Here is a 20,157-nt window from a genome sequence, read left to right as displayed (position 1 = left end):
ATTAGGCCCAATTTAAAAAACTTACTTTTTTAGTCCCTATATTTTTTAATCTGTATTTTTCTACAGACGACGACTGATTTTCACGGGTGTAGTAGACGAAAGAAGGCTGCAAAACTCGCCGGGAGATATGGCGGACGAGAAGGAGAACATAGGAGATAAGAAGTATAAGTATAGCATAATCATTCCTACCTACAACGAGCGCCTCAACATAGCTATCATTGTCTACCTGATTTTTAAGCATCTCCGGTTGGTGAATATATATATATATATATATATATATATATATATCTTTGATCTTTTTCACGTTTCTTGTTCAATTCCAGAATCGGGTGTTACAGTTTGAAAATATTGCTTAGAATTCGAATCTGATCGCCAATTTCCCTTAAGGATCAGAAGTTATGGATCTCGGAAATTTTCCGATCATGGTTTTACATTGTAGCCAGCCTGCAGATCCAAATTCGTGATTGTTGATTTTTTTGCAGATGAGCTAGTAAAAGCCAATTTTAGTGATCCCTCAAACTGTATATAAAAAGCTAGTTTCATGTTGTTGTTTTTTTTGAATATTTTGGTTTAGTGATCGGTGAATGATCAGAAGCATAGATGTGCTAATCTCAGATCTTTATAAGAAACTAATAGAATTGCAGTTTTTAAGTTGGCTCTTCTATGTGTAAAGTTACTGAGAAATATCGCCGTTTGTTTGTATGATGATTATACAGGGATGTTGATTTTGAGATAATTGTTGTGGATGATGGGAGTCCTGATGGCACACAAGATATTGTCAAGCAACTGCAGCAGTTGTATGGTGAAGACCGTATTGTGAGTACAATGACTGAGTTAGGGCCTCTGGATTTTTGAAATTATTTTGCTCTCTTCTGTTTTGGTGAACTCTGTGTTTGTCTTCTTTTGTGATGCAGCTTTTAAGAGCTAGAGCCAAGAAGCTTGGTCTGGGTATGTAATTTTGTCTCTTCATCTTCTTCTTGTTTTGCTTAACAAAAAGTGGTATTAATCTTCTTTGCATGATCAATGACAGGAACTGCATATATTCACGGTTTGAAGTATGCTACGGGTGATTTCGTTGTAATCATGGATGCTGATCTTTCACATCATGTAAGAGCCATCAATTTAGTTTTCATACTATTTACTTGTCTAACTGTTGAGTTAACCCTGCCACTTTTCTCTTGTGCAGCCAAAATACTTGCCGAGTTTCATCAAGTAAGAAAAAGAAGAGTCTCTTGATCTCTTAGTAATTTCACAAGCTATAGTGACTTGACTTCAACTGACTGGGTTTTTTTTTCCTTAATCATAAAGGAAACAACTAGAGACAGATGCAAGTATAGTAACTGGTACACGATATGTAAAAGATGGTGGTGTACACGGGTGGAATCTTATGCGGAAACTCACTAGTAGAGGAGCAAACGTGCTAGCTCAAACTCTTTTATGGCCTGGTGTATCTGATTTAACCGGGTCATTCCGGTAAAAATCAACTAACATATGTGCATCATTTTTTGCTGACATCATTTGATAGTTTCATGACTGACCTCCTGACCTTATTTTGAAAGGCTATACAAGAAATTGGTGCTTGAAGATGTGATTAGCTCATGTGTGAGTAAAGGGTATGTCTTTCAGATGGAAATGATCGTTCGTGCTTCCAGAAAAGGATACCAGATTGAAGAGGTCTCTCTTTATATATCAGTTCACTTGTGATTACAATTGCTTTTAAACTATATATATCATTCATAATCCTGATTCTCTGGTGCGCTGTCTTCATCTGCAGGTACCGATCACATTTGTCGACAGAGTCTTTGGAACTTCGAAGCTCGGAGGATCTGAAATAGTGGAATATCTAAAAGGCCTCGTCTATCTCCTGCTCACGACTTGAATGACACCAAACAACTCAACAAACACATGGAGTCCCTCTTTATAATCTTCTATACTTCTATTGCATCGTAGATTCCCGTAATACTTGAACTCCGATAATGTCTTCTAGAAACTTTCTCTTTAGATTTTGACTTCAGAGAGCTGCATCTTTTGAGAGCAAAAGATCATATAAATGTTCTTCATTTTGAGTGCTGCTGAGTTGAGATATTTTTTCATTTGATAAAATCCTTGACCACCTAAAAGAGAGGTTTGCAATCTATAGAAACAATTGACGAAAAAAATCTTATTTTCAACAATTTTCTGTACACTCTTTGTTACTTACTTTGATGAAAAATTCGAAAATTTGTTATATGAGATGATAGTACATGTATAATTTGGTAATCACAAATAACTGCGATGGCCTTTATTGGGCTAAATGGAGAAGTACAATTTGGGCCCATTAGATACCTTTTTCATATGATCTCGCTCGCACTCTCACTCACTCTCTCTCTCTTTTCTTCTCAAAATCATTCATAGCAAGCTTCTTCGATTCCCCTCTTTAGAGTCAATTGTGGTATGGAAAAACAAAATTTATAGTAGCTGAACGCAGCTATGGAGTCGTTGCTCTCGTCGTTGCTTCGAGTTGATCGCGCTGGCTCAGAAACCCCAATTCCGGGAGCGATGTGCAGTCGCAGAGTTTGGAGACACCACTCAGAACTAGCCCCTTTCTCAGTGAGCGTGAATGAATTGGATCTGGTGAGAGGTCTCTTACAAGCATTGCAAGGTTTCTCTAGTCCCTTCATTCTCTGGCACCAAAAGGAACAAACTTTTCGCCCTAAAAGTGAGATACGAGTTTCTCATTTGTCTCAGTCAAGCCTTCATCTTCTTCTCTCTGGGTTTTTGTATGCTGCAACATCTTTGAAGCTTGTTGAGTCTATTGTTTCTGGAATTAATACCTCTCCTAGGTCTCCTCCTACTTTAATGGCGTTTTCTAACTCTATCTCTGCTTGGCTTGAGGCAAGTTATCCCCTTTTATTTTCTTTAATCTGTTCTTGAACAATTGTGGTGTGGAGACTGATATGCAATTGGTATTGGATCAGAGACTCAGAGATATTGCTTTGAACGAGGAAGTGAAGATCAACAATTCTAATATTGCTGTCACTCCAACCCTATTGGGATTAACTAGTTCTTTATCTAGGTGTGTAACCTAGATGCTTTTTTTTTTCTGTTGGATGCTCTTTCTCGGTTCAAGAGTTATATTTTATAGCAGTCTTCATCTTTCTTTCTATTTGGTAGTCTGTGTTCAGGTGCTGAATATCTCTTACAAGTTGTACGATGTGCACTCCCTCATGCGTATTTTGAGTCAAGTTCAACTATTTCGGCAGCTGAAATTGCTGTACACGTTCTTGATTACCTTTACAAGAGGCTAGATGAAGTATGCCTTGTACAAGGTGGTGAGGTTGTGGCCTTTTTCCTGAGTTTTTTATTTTTGTGTTTTCTCCCTTTTTGTTGCTCATTTTTATAATTGGTATAATGATAATATTTTGGACCAGGTGGAAGGTTTTCACATGCTGCTACAAATCTTTGCTGGAAGTTTATTGCCATATGTAGAGGGGTTGGATTCATGGCTGTTTGAGGGAACTCTTGATGATCCTTTTGAAGAGGTAGGTGTTCTTGGAATTGTATTTATGTTTCATGAGTATTAAACGACTTTCCTCTAGCAGTTTACTCTTCCACATCAAGTTTTTTGTATACAAGGCTAGCACATTGAAAGTTCGTTTATATGAAATCTTTGGTTGAGGTGAAAATTAACTTTTGTTCTTCGCAGTTATTTTTTACAGCCAACCAGTCAGTCTCCGTTGACGATGCAGAGTTTTGGGAGAAAAGCTATCTGTTGACGAGGGTGCCGGGTCCAAAATTAAATGTAACTAAGTTAAATCAAAAGAAAGGAGTGAACGTGAATGACTCCAGTTCAGTTTCTGACAAAGAAAAAGACCAGAATAATAGGGTGTTATGCCCACTTTTCATAAAAGACATCTGTAAGTCGATTGTTTCTGCTGGAAAGTCACTGCAGCTGATTCAGCATATTCCTTCCACGTCTTCAGAAATTTCTGGAAAGATTCAGTATCGTGGGCGATATGGTTTTGGGAATTTGGACACTGCCATACCCCTGGCTGAAAAGAACAGTTTTAGAAGCACTGCAGATTTATCCTTGTCTGAAATCTTTTGTCTATCACTTGCCGGCCTTATAGGCCATGGTGATCATGTATCTAGATATCTGTGGAAAGATGAGGTGGATGAGTGGGAGATTTCTCCAACTTTAGCATCATATATAAGTGGAGAGCTGGTGAATGGCATGGGTGATAAAGATCTTCCGGTTGTCACCTACTCAGATCGAATGTGGTATAAGTTGTTGGTTGGTGCTGTGCAAGAGAAAAGATCTAGGGAGGCCAAACTAGAACACCAGAGTGCATGTTATGATACTTGTGTTAGGAACGAAAAAACTGGTCTCGCTGCCGAGAAGGCATTGCAAGGGTCATTCTGTCATGAAAACGTTGTTGTTTCAGTATCTAAAATCGATCTTCAGAGGAATAAAACGGCGTGGAACGCCTTGAACTTATCACAAAACTATTGTTTACCCTCTTTAAATGATGAGAGTTTGTTGAGTGCTGTGTTTGAGGGAACTGGATTGGCAGATGCTGGATTGAGCGGAACGAACTACAAATTTGGATTTCAATTTGGTTTATCTGAGTTTCTTTCTTCTCAGGATGACACCAAAATTCTAGAAACGTTATTTCCCTTTCCCACTTTACTTCCGTCATTCCAGGTAATTGATACTGATGATTCTATGATTCATTTTATGTCCAATCCTTCACTTTTCTCCCTTTTGCAATAGTTTCTGATAGCTTATTTTGAAATCTTTGTGATCAACAAAACAAAAAAAGCCCAAGCTCCATATGTCAGAATTTTTACCTTTCCAAAAGAATAGTACACTTCCTTCGAGAGTTCTCAGCTGGATGCTTAAGGAAGAGCCAAGTGATACTCCACTTCCTGTTGTAATATTGCAAGAATGCTTCACAATCTACATCAGGAGGCAGGTACTGTGATGTAAGCTTTGCGATGCTATTGTTTGCTACAGCTTTCATACTTCTGTTACCTTATGAAAGTTGTGTGTTTTGTAGACGGACTACATTGGCAAAGTGATTTTGTCAAGACTAATGAATGATTGGAAACTGATGCACGAACTTGCAGTGTTGCGTGCCATTTACTTGTTAGGTTCAGGTATGTTTTTTCTTTTCAAAATAAAGTTCAGGTATGTTTTTTGTGCCTCAACTTCTTTGGCAATAGGTTTGTATCTGGAATCTTAATAAATCCTTCAAAAATTCAGGGGACCTTCTGCAACACTTTCTGACTGTCATATTCGATAGACTGGGCAAGGGAGAGTCATCAAATGATGATTTTGAGTTGAACATAATCCTTCAGGTAACCACTCTTGGTGCGTTCTAGCGACACTTCTCTCATCTTAGTTATCACTTATAAAAAGATTCTGGTTGTTAATCGTGTTCATACAGACAAACTAAATTCCAAATTGTAATGATTGTCTACAGGAATCAATTAGAAATTCAGCTGATGCCATGTTGTTAAGCAGTCCTGATTCATTGGTGGTATCTTTTTCCAGAGAAGATTCTTTAGACAGAGACAAAGATGTCAAGGGTGACGTAATACCACTTACTTCAACTCGTAAAAGCCGTGTTAACAACTTTGGGATAGATTGTCTTGAGTCTCTCAAATTCACATACAAGGTATAGAGAAACACATATAGTCTTCCACCTAAATGCTGCGTATTGGCATATTACATGGGCTACATATATATGTGTATTTAAAGGTCTAAACTATTTTCCTTTTTAAGGTGCCATGGCCGCTTGAGCTTATTGCCAATAGTGAGGCCATTAAGAAGTATAACCAGGTAGCCCTTTCTTATCCAGCTTTTTTTTTTTGAGGAAACATTTCGATGTTCTGTGTTTGACTGTTTTAATGAAAACAGGTGATGGGATTTTTGTTGAAGGTGAAGCGAGCAAAATATGTGCTTGATAAAGCACGAAGGTGGATGTGGAAGGTCTTTGATATCTCTCAAACTGATTTCTTTCATTTTAAACTGTTTCATGTGACACTTAAATTCAATTTTAAAGAGCCTAATCAATTTTTTTATTTATCAATAAGGATTAATATAAAGAGGAATCATAATAATGTGGTTTAGTTTGATAAACTTAGTGACTTTGGTGTTTATATATTATAGGGTAAAGGCTCTGCAACAAAAATCCGCAAGCACCACTGGTTACTGGAACAAAAGCTCCTCAATTTTGTGGATGCTTTTCATCAATACGTAATGGACAGGGAATTGCTGATACTGAATAATTAGTTACAATTACCGCCGTTTGCTGCTTGAATAAGATGAAAAGCTTGTCAGGCTTAACTGGATTTTGTAAACAGGTATACCACACCGCGTGGCGTGAACTGTGTGAATCTATGGTAAAAGCAGGGTCTCTAGATGAAGTCATATATGTACATGAGACCTACTTGTTATCGATTCAGAGGCAATGCTTTGTGGTACAAGAAAAGCTGGTAATGGACCATTCTTAAATGCATAACAAAAAAAATTGAATTTGTAGCTATAACACCAAATGTTTTGTGGTGTTTGTATAGTGGGCAATCATCGCAAGTCGGATCAATATGATTCTCGGTTTAGCTCTAGAATTCTACTCAATACAACAGACTCTGAGCAGCGGAGGAGCAGTTTCAGCGATGAAGGCGAGATGCGAAATGGAGATAGACAGGATTGAGAAACAATTTGAGGACTGTATTGCTTTCCTCCTTAGAGTAAGGCCACTTGTCTCAAACTCTTGAGTACGTATAAAACATTAAAACCTTAATTAAATCTAATTGAATATGGGAAATTGAACTTGCAGGTGTTGTCTTCGAAGCTGAATGTGGGACACTTCCCTCACTTGGCTGATTTTGTGACCAGAATCAATTACAATTATCACTACATGTCTGACACTGGAAGCTTGATGACTGTTTCTGGAGCAGAGACAAAATCTTCCAGGGCCTGAACTGCCAGATCTGATTTCCACACGAATGCTGCATCGCCATTCTTCAAGTCTCAGGCTTTTCTTGAGCTATTTCATAGGTACATTTACGAAGCCACTGTTTTTAACTAGTTACTGTAAGGATGTGTGGATTTATTTAATCTCTAGATATTTTCAGTTTGTAAAAAAATTATGTTCTGTACTTGAAATTGAAAAACATGTAAAAGGTGCTTTTTGCAAGAAAAGAAAAAGTTAATACGACACTGAATATGTGGTGTAGACCACTTCGTACTAGAACTACACTGAGATGGCAAAAACCAAATAGATGTATGGTTATTACATAATACGACAAAAATCCAAAGGCTAGATTTGCGATTTAAGTAAAGAGGAACAGTTAAAGTTGACTACTACTTTTCCGGCGGACAAAACAAAGAAGATGGAGGGAACTATCAAGTCTCCGGCCAACTATGTTCCTCTCACTCCGATCAGTTTCCTCGATCGATCTGCCGTCGTCTACGCTGATAGAATCTCCGTAGTCTATGGATCCGTCAAGTACACGTGGCGCCAGACTCGTGACCGCTGCGTCAGACTCGCCTCTGCTCTCTCCCAGCTCGGGATCTCCACCGGCGATGTGGTTAGAATTTTTTTCCTTTTTTTTTTTAGCTTGATTTATTACTTCTTTTTTTATTGCATGTCTCTGTCTCGCTGTTTTGGAGATTTCTTTTTTTTTTAAATCTCATCCCTAAGAAAGTTTTCAAGTTGTGATTCTGATTCTGATTCTTGAAATTATCAGGTTTCAGTGTTGGCCCCAAACATTCCAGCTATGGTCGAGTTGCATTTTGGTGTTCCTATGGTTGGAGCTTTGCTCTGTACACTCAACATTCGTCATGACTCAGCACTTGTAGCAGTCTTACTGCGACATTCAGGGACAAAAGTGATTTTTGCTGATCATCAGTTTCTTCAAATAGCTCAGGGAGCTTGTGAGATCCTCTCTAAGAACGGTGACAAGGTCCCCCTTTTGGTCTTGATCCCGGAGCCTCTTGTTCAATCTGTTTCAGGGAAAAAGAATGCGATGGAATACGAAGATGTTGTGGCTATGGGAAAATCCGACTTCGAGGTTAAACGACCAAAGGATGAGTGTCATCCTATATCTGTCAATTACACTTCAGGTACCACTTCAAGCCCCAAAGGTGTTGTTTATAGTCACAGAGGTGCTTATTTGAATTCCCTGGCTGCGGTTTTGCTCAACGAAATGCACTCATCGCCTACTTTTCTATGGACTAATCCCATGTTCCATTGCAATGGCTGGTGCTTATTGTGGGGTGTTACCGCCATTGGTGGGACTAATATATGTTTGAGGAATTTAACTGCCAAGGGTATATTCGATAATATTTCCCAGCACAAGGTGACTCACTTGGCAGGTGCACCAACAATATTGAATATGATCATCAACGCGCCTGAGTCCGAGCAGAAACCGCTTCCGGGGAAGGTATCCTTTATAACCGGTGCTGCACCACCACCAGCTCATGTGATTTACAAGATGGAAGAGTTGGGGTTTTCTATGTTTCATTCCTATGGGTTGACTGAAACTTATGGACCTGGCACGATCTGTACATGGAAACCGGAGTGGGACTCTTTGCCTAGAGAAGAACAGGCAAAAATGAAAGCCCGACAAGGCGTTAATCATTTGGGGATCGAGGAAATACAAGTAAAAGATCCTGTTACCTTGAGAACTTTGCCAGCTGATGGTGTGACTATGGGTGAAGTTGTCTTCAGGGGAAACACAGTGATGAATGGTTACTTAAAGAACCCTGAAGCAACCAAGGAAGCTTTTAAAGGAGGCTGGTTTTGGAGTGGTGACTTAGGTGTTAAACACCCCGACGGATACATTGAGCTCAAAGACCGATCGAAAGACATTATAATCTCTGGAGGAGAAAACATTAGCTCGATCGAAGTTGAGTCTACTCTGTTCACCCATCCTAGTGTTCTTGAAGCAGCTGTGGTTGCGAGGCCAGATGAGTACTGGGGTGAGACTGCTTGTGCATTTGTGAATCTCAAAGACGGGTCTAAGGTCAGCGCGGAGGAGCTGATAAGTTATTGCAGGGACAGGCTTCCGCATTACATGGCTCCGAGGAGTATCGTGTTTATGGATCTTCCTAAAACATCGACTGGAAAAGTTCAGAAGTTTGTTCTGAGGACCAAGGCTAAGGCTTTGGGATGCTTATCAAAGAAAGGCGTAAGCAAGTTATGAATTGGTAAGCTTTTTTGTTACTTCCACTCTCTTCGACATGTGTTATAAATTACTACTGTCTATGAGATCATGTTGTGTGACTAAAAAACTTAAACCAAGTTTGTATGTTTTCTAAAATAATAAAACGGGGACGAAACTGAATTCCGGGAAATTCAATTTCTTCCATCATAATTATATTAACCAAAATTAATTTAGGAAAAAAACATCATGTCGCATAACGCCGGTTTTCATCTAATTAATTATAAAATTTATTATCATAAACAAATCTTGTTACCAAACAGAAATGAAATTTTGATGATCGTGATGAATCTTTGTAATTGATTATTTAATTACGATGTATACTAGTATCCAAGATTAAAGGTCTGAAGATTTTATTTTTTTGAGGTGTCATGGCCGCTTGAGCTTATTGCTAATAGTGAGGCCATTAGGAAGTACATAACCAGGTAGCCCTTTCTTATTTTGGGCTGTTTTGTGTTGATTATAAATGAAAACAGGTGATGGGATTTTGTTGAAGGTCAAACGAGGACTTGAAAACAAAGTTCATAACGTGACTCTGTTTTGACCATAACTAACTCTTCATTGGTCCTGCCAACGATTGGTTTGTAACATATTCCTATCACAGAAAAATGAAAACAGAGACTGGTGACCAAAATTAAAATAGAAATAGAGAGTTAAGAGACTTGAGGTGGCCAATATGTGATGTTAACAACTTACATTGTTTCCAAAAGAAGGTGGTGGCCATGCCTACTAAATATTACGAGTTTGTAAATTTTTATGTACTCACGTTTGACAATGAAAAACTTGTGAAACAAGAAAAAAGAAAATAATATATAGAAAAGAAACCATAATGATGACGTCATTCTAGCTAACTTTGATAGACCACCCAAAAGAATATGTGGTGTGTACTGTATATGTAGACTGGATAGCAAAAATCGGATATAGATGAAAGCTTTCCCAATTACATAATACCACAAAAATCCTAAGGCTAGATTTCATTACTAAAAAGGGAAAGAGTTATATCTAGTTTATAAACACCTCGAGGGGCCAGCGACAGCGAGTGAACAAAACAAAGAAGATGGAGGGAACAATCAAGTGTCCGGCCAACTACGTTCCTCTCACTCCGATCAGTTTCCTCGATCGATCTGCCGTCGTCTATGCTGACAGACTCTCCGTAGTTTATGGCTCCGTCAAGTATACGTGGCGCCAGACTCGTGACCGCTGCGTCAGAATCGCCTCTGCTCTCTCCCAGCTCGGGATCTCCACCGGTGATGTGGTCAGAGCTTTTATTTCTTTTTCCTTTTTTAGCTTGATTGGTCGCATGCCTCTGTCTCATAGTTTCTGAGATTTTTTTTTTTGTTCGTAGTGATAGTGGATTCCAAAATTTTCTCATCCCTAAGAAAGTTTTCAAGTAGAGTGATTCTGATTCTTGAAATTATCAGGTTTCAGTGTTGGCCCCAAACGTTCCAGCTATGGTCGAGTTACATTTTGGTGTTCCTATGACTGGAGCTTTGCTATGTACACTCAACATTCGTCATGACTCAGCACTTATAGCTGTCTTACTGCGACATTCAGGGACGAAAGTATTTTTTGCTGATCATCAGTTTCTTCAAATAGCTCAAGGAGCTTGTGAGATCCTCTCTAAGAACGGTGACAAGGTCCCGCTTTTGGTCTTGATCCCAGAGCCTCTTACGCAACCTGTTTCAGGGAAGAAGAATATTACTATGGAATACGAAGATGTTGTGGCCATGGGGAAATCTGATTTCGAAGTTAAAAGACCAACCGATGAGTGTGATCCTATCTCTGTCAATTACACATCAGGTACCACTTCAAGTCCCAAAGGTGTTGTTTATAGTCACAGGAGTGCTTATTTGAATTCTCTAGCTGCGGTTATACTCAACGAAATGCACTCATCGCCTATTTTTCTATGGACTAATCCCATGTTTCATTGCAATGGCTGGTGCTTATTGTGGGGTGTTACCGCTATTGGTGGGACTAATATTTGTTTGAGGAATGTAACTGCCAAGGGTATATTCGATAATATTACCATGCACAAGGTGACTCACATGGCAGGTGCGCCAACAATATTGAGTATGATCATCAACGCGCCTGAATCCGAGCAGAAACCGCTTCCCGGGAAGGTATCTTTTATGACCGGTGCTGCTCCACCACCAGCTCATGTGATGTACAAGATGGAAGAGTTGGGGTTTTCTATGTTTCATTCCTATGGATTAACTGAAACTCTTGGACCAGGCACGATCTGTACTTGGAAACCTGAGTGGGACTCTTTGACTAGAGAAGAACAGGCGAAAATGAAAGCCCGACAAGGCGTTAATCATTTGGGGATCGAGGAAGTACAAGTTAAAGATCCCGTAACCATGAGAACTTTGCCGGCTGATGGTGTGACTATGGGTGAAGTTGTCTTAAGGGGAAACACAGTGATGAAAGGGTACTTAAAGAACCCTGGGGCAACTAAGGAAGCTTTTAAAGGAGGGTGGTTTTGGAGTGGTGACTTAGGTGTTAAACACCCCGATGGATACATAGAGCTCAAAGATCGATCGAAAGACATTATAATCTCTGGAGGAGAAAACATTAGCTCGATCGAAGTTGAGTCTACTCTGTTCACCCATCCTAGTGTTCTTGAAGCAGCTGTGGTTGCGAGGCCAGATGAGTATTGGGGTGAGACTGCTTGTGCATTTGTGAAGCTCAAAGACGGGGTTAAAGAAGTCAGTGCGGAGGAGCTTATAAATTATTGCAGGGACCGGCTTCCGCATTACATGGCTCCGAGGAGTATCGTGTTTGAGGATCTTCCTAAAACATCGACTGGAAAAGTTCAGAAGTTTGTTCTGAGGACCAAGGCTAAGGCTTTGGGAAGCTTATCAAAGAAAAGCGTAAGCAAGTTATGAATTGGTAAGCTTTTTTTTTTTATTACCTCCACTCTCTTCGAAATGGTGTGTGTTATATAATTACTACGGTCTAATGAGATCATGTTGTGTGAATAAAAAAACTTAAACCAAGTTTGTATGTTTTCTAAAATAAATAAGACCGGGATGAAATTGGAATTCCGGAAAATTAGATCTCTAGCATTCTGATTTCTGACTTAGAGAGAGAGTTGAATCTGATGGCAAGTGGATATATCTTATCTTAAAGGGAATCAATCCTTGGATCATTGTCTCTTAATTTTCTATTTTTGTTGTTCTTTACTGCAATTTGTTTAATTAGAATTCGAATTTTTTAAGAAAACTAAATAAAGTACGACTGTAGTCCTTAGGAAGTCGTGATCAACACATACGTGACATTGTACAATAGACAACTCACAAGCGTATTAATAGTAACGAAAGAGATATATAATAATGTAGTATATAGTATTATATTACTCTAACTAATTACAAAACTTATTATCACTGCGAATCTTGGTACAAAACAGAAATGAAAATTTGATGATCGTGATGAAATCTTTTGTAATCGATTACGATGTATAAGTATTCAAGAAGAAAAGTAGATGTTAACATTGCAACGAAATGAGTGAACTTACTATAAATCTCAGACTCTCAGTGTATGGTTGACACACTTAATAAACTACTACGCTTCACATGGTGAAACTTGTAAGTTATACCAAGAAAAAGAATCATCATCTTTAATGATTCGATGAAGGCGTAAAGATAAACAAACGATTGAAACTCAATAATCTACAATTAATTTGCGTGTGAATTATCTTTTTTTTTTTTGTTTTTTTTATCTCAATCAATTGCGTAACTAGACCGGACCTCTTACTCGGGTTAGAACTTAGACCATAGGTAGAGATGATCTTAAAACCGTTAATTATTTTCCCGAATTTGGTATGGAGTACGAATCCAAAATTCCTCAAACCGGCTCACACCATTTATGCTGAGCGAATTGTGACAAGACCAAGCAAACAGAAACAGTGTAAAAAGACAAGACAAAAAGAGTATACTTTCCTTGGCAGTTCACGCTATTTGTTCACTTACACTCTTTAGCAAAAGCTAATAACCGAAATAGTTAAACTTTCAAATATTCTTCTTTTTTCTCTCTAATAAAGAAGAAAATTCAGAAGGACGAATGATATAACAAATGCTAAAAAGCAAAGAGTAATATTTACACCATTATGGGACAGTAATCTAAAGTTCTAAAGTGATTTAAACAAAAACAAAAGCTTGCAACTGGCTCTATTGTCAAAAGATGGTTAAAGAGTTTACAAAAACACTAATCTTATCTCTTAAATAATTATTTTCGATAATTAGGAAACAAATAATGTCCTGATAAGTGTAAATAAGCAAAACAGGGAAATAAAGAATCAAAATCAACAAAAATAGAATAACTTGCATTTGCAATATTCTCAATCCAGCTCATCATAGTGATTAAATATTTATCATTAAAACTGAAATTAAATTTCATAATTAATTCAAGAATAATTAATGAAATTAAAAAAAAGAAAAAATAAAGCTGTTAGAAGGAAGTGCTGGAGGCGGTGCCTCATTTCTTTCAGAGCCCAGAAATCTATAAGAACTGTCCCAACACAAAAACAAAAACAAAAAAAATTACATTTCTCAATATATAAAAATAAAAACTCAACCTTTCTCTCCCTCTCTCTCTCTGATAAATATAAAAATTCAATCTTTGATTGAAACGAGAGAGAGAGAGAAGAGAATATTGTAATGATTGTAATGGAGATGTCGTGAAAACCAGAGAGGGATTCACAATTTTTTTTAAAAACTCTCTTTAAAGACGAAGACTTTTGTGTTTCTGTCTCCATTGGAGCCCGCGTGTTCTGTTTCGAGGCGAAGGTAAAAAAAGCGCCGCGTGTAGCCTTCAATGGCTTTTCAGCGGCGGCACTACAGTTATTACAACCGTCTTCGTCGTCTCCTTCCTCTAATATGCGCTGTCTCTGGAGCTCTCCTCATCCTTTTCGCTCTTCTCTCCATTCTTTCACCTCCTCCTGATGATTCCGATCGCCGCATCTCCGTACACGCTCTCTCTCTCTTTTATTAGACTTTACAGATTTTTGTTTATGATCTCTCTCTGTTTCTTAACGCCATTGTTTTCTGTTTTGATTGCAGAAGCGGATTATCTCTGTAGACAATGATGAGAAGAACATACCAGTAGTTTTCACAGTTCCGGTTAGGGTTCTTAATTTTTTTGATATTTTGATTGACATATGGTTTTGATATACTCAAAAATGGGTTTTTCTAATGTTTCTTTGCTGCAAAGTGTGCATTTTTGTTGTAAAGTGTGGATATTTTTGTTGCATCTCACCTTATTTATTGGCTCTTTTGGGGTTTGTGTGTTTGTTTTAAATGGAAGCAGAGAAATGGAGGGAGATCAGATCGTGATATCTGGCGTTCTTGGAATGCTAAATTCTTTTATGGTTGCTGTAATGCAAGCACCAAGTTCCCAAGTGCGTAAAGTTTTTCACTTTTGGTGTTTAGAGATATGAAATTTAGAGAGAGTTCAATTTAGAATGCTTGAGTGTTTCTGCAATTTGGGGATATAGTTTAGCTAGCTAGAATCAGCCAGGGGTAGTTTTTGAATTTCAGGAGGTTTGTTAGTCACACTACATTTGATTTACTTCTGCAGATGCTAAAGCAATTACTAGGAATGATCGATACTTGGCAATCGCCACTAGTGGTGGTTTAAACCAACAACGAACTGGAGTAAGTTCCTTTAGCTTTTCTCTGGTTTTATGGTAATATTTTTGTTACTGAAGTTTTGTTCTGAGTTTCCACCATGTAATTGTTCTGATTATATCAGATTGTAGATGCTGTTGTTGCTGCTCGGATTCTAAATGCTACACTTGTTATTCCAAAGCTAGATCAGAAATCCTACTGGAAAGATGCCAGGTTTTTGCTCAGATTTGCATTTGCTTTGGTAAAAATCAAAAGTTTTGTGCGTCTTCGTAACATCTAGTTTTGTGTTTTTTCCTATGATGCAGTGACTTCTCACATATTTTCGATGTTGATTGGTTTATGTCATTTCTCTCAAAAGATGTCAAAATCATAGAGACACTTCCACAAAAAGGAGGGCGAACATGGAGTCCTAGTAGAATGCGTGTACCGAGAAAATGCAATGAGAGATGTTATATCAATCGGGTATTACCTGTTCTTCAGAAAAGGCATGTAAGTTTTCATGCTTTTCTCTCTCAATCCTTAAGCTTCATATCATCTTAAGGCTTCATGATTTCATCTTTCTTAATGATGCTTATATATGAACCAACTCTTTGTTTCAGGCAGTCCAATTAAATAAATTTGATTACAGACTTTCAAACAAGTTGAGAGATGATTTGCAGAAGCTGAGGTGTAGAGTAAACTATCATGCGCTTAAGTTCACTGATCCAATTATTGAAATGGGTAATGAATTGGTCCGAAGAATGAGGAAAAAGAGCAAACACTTCATTGCTTTACATCTTAGATTTGAACCTGATATGCTTGCCTTCTCGGGATGTTACTATGGAGGTGGTGACAAGGAGAAAAAAGAGTTGGGAACAATCAGAAGGAGATGGAAAACTTTACATGTAGGGATACAAAATCTTATTGTTTCATGCCTTCTTTTTTTTCTCGTTTCTTGTTGGATTTAACGAGTTAAACTTCCATGGCAGGTAAATAACCCGGAGAAGCAAAGGCGACAAGGAAGATGTCCGCTTACACCAGAAGAAGTTGGATTAATGCTTCGAGCTTTGGGATATGGGAGCGATGTTCATATATACGTTGCATCAGGTGAAGTTTACGGAGGAGAGAAATCATTAGCTCCTTTGAAAGCACTTTTCCCTCATTTCTATTCAAAAGACACCATAGCAACAAAAATGGAGTTGAAACCATTTTCTTCTTATTCTTCACGGATGGCTGCACTCGATTTCGTTGTGTGTGATGAAAGTGATGTCTTCGTTACCAACAATAACGGGAACATGGCAAGAATATTAGCCGGTCGAAGGTAGTTTAATAAACCAAAGATTCTTTCTTTCTACTTCATTTATGTTTTTTTAGCATTGTGTTGAATGATTCTTGGTTTTTATGTAGGAGATATTTTGGACATAAACCGACAATTAGACCGAATGCGAAAAAGCTATACAAGTTGTTTATGAGCAAAGAGAATACTACTTGGGAGGAGTTTGCTTCAAGAGTCAGAACATTTCAGAGAGGATTCATGGGAGAGCCAAAGGAAGTACGAGCTGGTAGAGGTGAGTTTCATGAGAATCCATCAACTTGTATATGCGAAGATACTAAATTAAAGGCGGGAAATATGGATTCGAGAAAACTTTGGAAGAAAAACAAAAAAGATGTTGTAGTAAGCAATGATGAACAGAACGAAGATGAAGATGCAGAGTCGTCAACAGGGACAGATTATGAGGAAGACCAAACTGATTTACAGGACAGAGGATTGTATAATGGTACGAGGTTAGATTATGATGATGCATCATCTATTTCGGATGAGCCTGAGCTAGAAGAAATGCTATCAGATTGATTCAGTTATAGAAAGATTCAAAGTCCGTTTTTTCAACCTTTTTATTGTGGTCACATGCCTCAACATGTCTTTATGTACATATAAATCCAATCCGAGGAGGAATGGTCCCTTTTTTTTCAATTCATTTTCTTACTTAGTCGTTGAATCTGTTTAGATCAGAGCAACTGGATATTGGTACCGAAAGAATCTGGGCTACTGATAATAGATATCAAGATCCACAAAGATTGTCTCACATTATTTTAAATACAATAGTGCCAGCTTCTTTTCCAAGATGGGTCGTGTGGGTCAGAGCATAGAGATGCTGAGTTTTTTTACTATATTCTCGGAAGGAAAGGCTTGACAGATTCGATGACGACCTATACAAGCAATAGACATTTATCAGTTGAATCCCCCAAAGCTCTGTATATAAAGTTGAGGTTGATCTTGTGATTATAAGGGGTCTTTATATAAAGTTTAGGTTGATCTTGTGATTATAGAGAAAATTTACTTACTCTTCCGTCATATGATAATGATGCAAAAACCCAAGGCTCACGTGAACTCCAAGCAAGGCCTGTGTTGACAATTAGACAGTATTAAGTATTGTTTGGTTAACAAGATAAATGGTATCATAAGGTGTAAGATATTTTACCATAGACACTGTCTTCATAGTCAGTGTATGAGTTGAGCAAAGGGTTCACACGCTGACGTATGGATTCCACAGGGCTGAGAAAGATGGTAACTATAGAATCAAAACAGTGTTGGAAAAAAATAATGAAAATCATGGGTGCGAGGGAGACTTAACACAACCTTTGTGAGGGTTTTTCATCACTGGATGATGCTGAAGCATACCACAGGTTGACAGCCGAATCTGTTCCAGCGCTCTGTGTTTTCGATTGAAGGGATCAGAATTGACATAATAATTATTATAGTGTGAGCAAAGTTAAAGAATAGGCTTTGTTTTCTAAACTAAAACAAAGCATGTACCAAACATAAACTGCACATTTCAGCTAGCATACATAACTACTAAGTAGAACGATTTGATTGTGTCAAGAAAAGTAAAGGAGAAAGAGGGTAGAGTACCAGAATCAGTCCATCATGCTCAGGATTACCCTTGACAGCCCATGTCCTTCAAAAAACAACAAACTGTCAGTAAGAATTTCATCTTTCGACCAAAAACAAATTTTACAGAAACATACAAAGGCACAAATTCAAGGATCTTGGTTACTTTAAAAAAAACAGTTTGCAAAAAGGAAACGGAAGCAAACATACCAGTGTGTATGACCAGGAAGCTCTTGTACAGGAACCTTGGCCTTCCGGAGATCCCAGACATGTATGCCAGATTCATACTCTGCAGTTATCTGCACAGCTGAATGTTTAATCCATCACAGCTAAGATATGATAATATTTCTATACCAAGTCAAAAGGTTGAGTTCTACAACGATTAAATTCAGCTCTATGCACGGACGATGTAAAGAACAGTCTAAACAAATATGCACATCATATTTTTCAAAAAAACCATTATTTCACTTCAATAGAGTATTATTGCGCAGTGCTTATGAAGATACAAGAGAGAAGTCTTACAAGTATATGTTCTCTCTTGGCATTGTAATCAACACCGCGTACATGAGCATGTTCAATTGAGTTAACCTTCCTTCGTTGGACAAACAACATAGAGAAAAGTCAACATATATGCATAAGTTGATGTGAAAGGGTAAAACCAAAAGCAACTAACACTAAATTGAAATTTAAAAAAAAACCATGAGAGCATGTAATAACGTGGGTGAGTAATATCAATGCGTAAAAACCTCCTAACTGTATGCATGAACAGAGGAGATCAATAGTGATATCATACTTCATAGTACGCAGGTCCCAGAACTGGACAGATGATTCACCAGTTGCTGCAACAGCATTTACATCATGTGGATTCCATGCTCCACCAGATAAAGAATGCAACATCCCAGCTGAATCCTTTGATAAAACCTATACAAACCGGAACCTGTTAACGAAAATACCTTACAAAAGATCTTAAAACCTGGTAGGCAAAAGCACCTAAAAGACAAGAGTTTGTCTCTATATCCTTGTAGCTAAATCACCTCAGCAGACTTTTTTGAACAGTCTAAGTTCCACAAGAAAATATTTTGTTCATCCATACTGATAAACTTGTCAGAACTTCCAGAAGGCCACCAAAGAACACTGTTTCCACCAGTGATAGGAGAATCAGCTTCCATAAGATGAGGAAATAAGTTCTCAAACTTCTGCATCACTGTAGCAGTAGACAGCTGAGACGATACTCACCAGTTAATCTTACCAACATGAGCATCAAGAGATGCAACACGCTCCAATTGTGGGGAATTTAATTGACCACATAACTCAGGAATTTGCCATATCGCTGCTCCAAATGTGTCACCTTAACGGATAAAAAGCATTATGAGTTTTTTGACACATTCAAGCTTCCAAGCCAATACAAAACTTATGATTCTACCAGAGCTCCAATTTCTAGCAACTAATCAACTCAAAGATAAAGCATAACTAACCAGTGGAGAAGACAGTGGAGAAAATGCGTTGATCGAAAGGGCAAGAAGCAAGGTCCCATATCTCATTAGGATGAGAGAACAAACCCTCACATATCAGCTCAGATCCACCAGATGACAAACGAAGAAGATGAACCTTTAAAGTATCTCAAATGGTGGAAAAGAACAAAACTTTCAGTATCTTCCCTATTCAATAGAAGACGAACACACACAATCAAAAACATGGGTTCACCTCATTTTCTTCTTTCAGACTTAGAGTTCCTGTTAGAAAGCTAGTGTAGTCCGTATCGGCTTTCACATCCGAAATACATCGAGCCTGAAAGCAAACAAAAAAAAAATCGTCTTTAAAGAATCTACTAATCAAATTTGTAATGAAGATCCGAAGAGGATGAAGATGATGAATAACCTGATACTTCAAGCCGAATCCAATTCCCGATGATCCTCCTTGCATTGTCGCCTGAGCCGACGCACTGATTCAGGTAGACTTAGCTGAATGAAGCAGATGAACAACCAATTTAGATTTCGCTGTTTTCGTGTTAGTGATGATTCTAATGGGCCTATCTTCGTATTCAGGCCCAATTAATAAATACAAAGCTCTGTTACAATTAATAACGTTGTTTGGTCATTAAAAAAAAAGAGCATAAAATCATAAAATTCATCATCAGAAAAAAAAAAGAGAGGATGTTATCATTACGTTTGTTTACAAATTTACAATGTCTTGGCCAAGCCACAATGACAATGTACGTGAGATGCTTTCATGATCTTATGTCCGTTAACCTAATAAATGATGTCTATTTTTGAGTGGTTCTTGTGAAGTCTTGGACTAAAAAAAAAAAATGACGACTACGAATGTTTTTCATGTGTTATACGAATTTGGTGGGTGCTAATTACTAATAAGTGGTAACGCAACTGAAGCAACCAACTAAAACAATATATGTTAAAAAATACGATATCATGCCAATGTTATGAAGGAAATATG

The 20,157-nt window shown here is 37.9% G+C and overlaps 6 protein-coding genes across 12 annotated transcripts; 5 read left to right on the top strand and 1 right to left on the bottom strand.

The window, feature by feature from the left end:
- Nucleotides 1-31: 31 nt before the first annotated feature.
- On the top strand, nucleotides 32-2,120 carry LOC104740755 (dolichol-phosphate mannosyltransferase subunit 1). The gene is made up of 8 exons (XM_010461441.3): nucleotides 32-246; nucleotides 717-816; nucleotides 915-948; nucleotides 1,031-1,107; nucleotides 1,187-1,212; nucleotides 1,309-1,473; nucleotides 1,560-1,674; nucleotides 1,775-2,120. The coding sequence occupies exons 1-8, from the start codon at nucleotides 128-130 to the stop codon at nucleotides 1,877-1,879; spliced, it is 741 nt and encodes a 246-aa protein (XP_010459743.1). The 5' UTR covers nucleotides 32-127; the 3' UTR covers nucleotides 1,880-2,120.
- A 190-nt stretch (nucleotides 2,121-2,310) lies between these two features.
- LOC104743418 (uncharacterized) lies at nucleotides 2,311-7,207 on the top strand. 5 transcript variants are annotated; one of them, XM_087483144.1, is made up of 15 exons: nucleotides 2,311-2,874; nucleotides 2,958-3,055; nucleotides 3,154-3,308; nucleotides 3,411-3,521; nucleotides 3,686-4,684; nucleotides 4,803-4,955; nucleotides 5,040-5,139; nucleotides 5,246-5,340; nucleotides 5,466-5,660; nucleotides 5,768-5,824; nucleotides 5,903-5,974; nucleotides 6,155-6,241; nucleotides 6,349-6,480; nucleotides 6,562-6,735; nucleotides 6,825-7,207. In XM_087483144.1, exons 3-15 carry the CDS (start codon nucleotides 3,288-3,290, stop codon nucleotides 6,966-6,968), a joined length of 2,340 nt encoding a protein of 779 aa, XP_087339270.1. In that variant the 5' UTR covers nucleotides 2,311-2,874; nucleotides 2,958-3,055; nucleotides 3,154-3,287; the 3' UTR covers nucleotides 6,969-7,207. The 5 variants fall into 5 exon arrangements, 3 of the variants coding, with proteins under 3 accessions (XP_087339270.1, XP_087339269.1, XP_087339268.1); XR_015579352.1 differs by having other exon boundaries at nucleotides 2,342-2,874; nucleotides 3,154-3,316; nucleotides 5,246-5,353; XR_015579353.1 differs by having other exon boundaries at nucleotides 2,342-2,874; nucleotides 3,154-3,316; nucleotides 4,803-4,965.
- A 22-nt stretch (nucleotides 7,208-7,229) lies between these two features.
- LOC104740752 (butanoate--CoA ligase AAE1) lies at nucleotides 7,230-9,346 on the top strand. Its single transcript, XM_010461439.3, has 2 exons — nucleotides 7,230-7,578; nucleotides 7,738-9,346. The coding sequence occupies exons 1-2, from the start codon at nucleotides 7,381-7,383 to the stop codon at nucleotides 9,193-9,195; spliced, it is 1,656 nt and encodes a 551-aa protein (XP_010459741.2). The 5' UTR covers nucleotides 7,230-7,380; the 3' UTR covers nucleotides 9,196-9,346.
- A 90-nt stretch (nucleotides 9,347-9,436) lies between these two features.
- On the top strand, nucleotides 9,437-12,264 carry LOC104740754 (butanoate--CoA ligase AAE1-like). Of its 2 annotated transcripts, XM_087483145.1 has the most exons (3): nucleotides 10,111-10,468; nucleotides 10,635-11,333; nucleotides 11,446-12,264. In XM_087483145.1, the coding sequence occupies exons 1-3, from the start codon at nucleotides 10,271-10,273 to the stop codon at nucleotides 11,482-11,484; spliced, it is 936 nt and encodes a 311-aa protein (XP_087339271.1). In that variant the 5' UTR covers nucleotides 10,111-10,270; the 3' UTR covers nucleotides 11,485-12,264. The 2 variants fall into 2 exon arrangements, with proteins under 2 accessions (XP_010459742.1, XP_087339271.1); XM_010461440.3 differs by having other exon boundaries at nucleotides 9,437-10,468; nucleotides 10,635-12,264.
- Nucleotides 12,265-13,617: 1,353 nt separating this feature from the next.
- Nucleotides 13,618-16,804, top strand: LOC104740750 (O-fucosyltransferase 6-like). Its single transcript, XM_087483141.1, has 9 exons — nucleotides 13,618-14,175; nucleotides 14,271-14,330; nucleotides 14,518-14,608; nucleotides 14,788-14,864; nucleotides 14,962-15,050; nucleotides 15,143-15,326; nucleotides 15,437-15,721; nucleotides 15,806-16,137; nucleotides 16,224-16,804. The coding sequence occupies exons 1-9, from the start codon at nucleotides 14,026-14,028 to the stop codon at nucleotides 16,666-16,668; spliced, it is 1,713 nt and encodes a 570-aa protein (XP_087339267.1). The 5' UTR covers nucleotides 13,618-14,025; the 3' UTR covers nucleotides 16,669-16,804.
- Nucleotides 16,805-16,839: 35 nt separating this feature from the next.
- LOC104740751 (WD repeat-containing protein DWA2) lies at nucleotides 16,840-19,744 on the bottom strand. Of its 2 annotated transcripts, none has more exons than XR_015579351.1 (13): nucleotides 19,585-19,730; nucleotides 19,411-19,494; nucleotides 19,182-19,314; nucleotides 18,943-19,054; nucleotides 18,741-18,840; nucleotides 18,500-18,627; nucleotides 18,229-18,298; nucleotides 17,917-18,013; nucleotides 17,728-17,773; nucleotides 17,455-17,528; nucleotides 17,297-17,370; nucleotides 17,160-17,218; nucleotides 16,840-17,024 (listed from the first exon to the last, which is right to left on the bottom strand). XR_015579351.1 is itself a non-coding variant. In XM_010461438.3 (13 exons), exons 1-13 carry the CDS (start codon nucleotides 19,627-19,629, stop codon nucleotides 16,983-16,985), a joined length of 1,056 nt encoding a protein of 351 aa, XP_010459740.2. In that variant the 5' UTR covers nucleotides 19,630-19,744; the 3' UTR covers nucleotides 16,840-16,982. The 2 variants fall into 2 exon arrangements, 1 of the variants encoding a protein (XP_010459740.2); XM_010461438.3 differs by having other exon boundaries at nucleotides 17,917-18,005; nucleotides 19,585-19,744.
- Between the last annotated feature and the right edge of the window lie 413 nt (nucleotides 19,745-20,157).

The sequence above is a fragment of the Camelina sativa genome, chromosome 14 (genome assembly GCF_030686135.1).
Source record: "Camelina sativa cultivar CO46 ecotype springtype chromosome 14, ASM3068613v1".
NCBI classification, from domain to species: Eukaryota; Viridiplantae; Streptophyta; class Magnoliopsida; order Brassicales; family Brassicaceae; genus Camelina; species Camelina sativa.
The sequence above is the reverse complement of the archived record's forward strand: the minus strand, read 5'-3'. Positions and strand labels throughout refer to the sequence as shown.

What these genes read in the sequence shown, in the direction of transcription:
- LOC104740752 (XM_010461439.3), top strand. Translation starts at nt 7,381, where the DNA reads ATGGAGGGAACTATCAAGTCTCCGGCCAACTATGTTCCTCTCACTCCG. An exon ending in GGATCTCCACCGGCGATGTG is followed by an intron (nt 7,579 to 7,737) that starts GTTAGAATTTTT and finishes TGAAATTATCAG; the next exon opens with GTTTCAGTGTTGGCCCCAAA.
- LOC104740754 (XM_010461440.3), top strand. Translation starts at nt 10,271, where the DNA reads ATGGAGGGAACAATCAAGTGTCCGGCCAACTACGTTCCTCTCACTCCG. An exon ending in GGATCTCCACCGGTGATGTG is followed by an intron (nt 10,469 to 10,634) that starts GTCAGAGCTTTT and finishes TGAAATTATCAG; the next exon opens with GTTTCAGTGTTGGCCCCAAA.
- LOC104740750 (XM_087483141.1), top strand. Translation starts at nt 14,026, where the DNA reads ATGGCTTTTCAGCGGCGGCACTACAGTTATTACAACCGTCTTCGTCGT. An exon ending in TGCAAGCACCAAGTTCCCAA is followed by an intron (nt 14,609 to 14,787) that starts GTGCGTAAAGTT and finishes TTACTTCTGCAG; the next exon opens with ATGCTAAAGCAATTACTAGG. An exon ending in CTGTTCTTCAGAAAAGGCAT is followed by an intron (nt 15,327 to 15,436) that starts GTAAGTTTTCAT and finishes TCTTTGTTTCAG; the next exon opens with GCAGTCCAATTAAATAAATT.
- LOC104743418 (XM_087483142.1), top strand. Translation starts at nt 2,470, where the DNA reads ATGGAGTCGTTGCTCTCGTCGTTGCTTCGAGTTGATCGCGCTGGCTCA. An exon ending in CATTTACTTGTTAGGTTCAG is followed by an intron (nt 5,140 to 5,245) that starts GTATGTTTTTTC and finishes TCAAAAATTCAG; the next exon opens with GGGACCTTCTGCAACACTTT. An exon ending in GTATTGCTTTCCTCCTTAGA is followed by an intron (nt 6,736 to 6,824) that starts GTAAGGCCACTT and finishes TTGAACTTGCAG; the next exon opens with GTGTTGTCTTCGAAGCTGAA.
- LOC104740755 (XM_010461441.3), top strand. Translation starts at nt 128, where the DNA reads ATGGCGGACGAGAAGGAGAACATAGGAGATAAGAAGTATAAGTATAGC. An exon ending in ATGCTGATCTTTCACATCAT is followed by an intron (nt 1,108 to 1,186) that starts GTAAGAGCCATC and finishes TCTCTTGTGCAG; the next exon opens with CCAAAATACTTGCCGAGTTT. An exon ending in TACTTGCCGAGTTTCATCAA is followed by an intron (nt 1,213 to 1,308) that starts GTAAGAAAAAGA and finishes TTAATCATAAAG; the next exon opens with GAAACAACTAGAGACAGATG.
- LOC104740751 (XM_010461438.3), bottom strand. Translation starts at nt 19,629, where the DNA reads ATGCAAGGAGGATCATCGGGAATTGGATTCGGCTTGAAGTATCAG. An exon ending in CTTCCTGGTCATACACACTG is followed by an intron (nt 17,774 to 17,916) that starts GTATGTTTGCTT and finishes TGTTTTTTGAAG; the next exon opens with GACATGGGCTGTCAAGGGTA. An exon ending in CATTATCATATGACGGAAGA is followed by an intron (nt 17,025 to 17,159) that starts GTAAGTAAATTT and finishes TTGCTTGTATAG; the next exon opens with GTCGTCATCGAATCTGTCAA.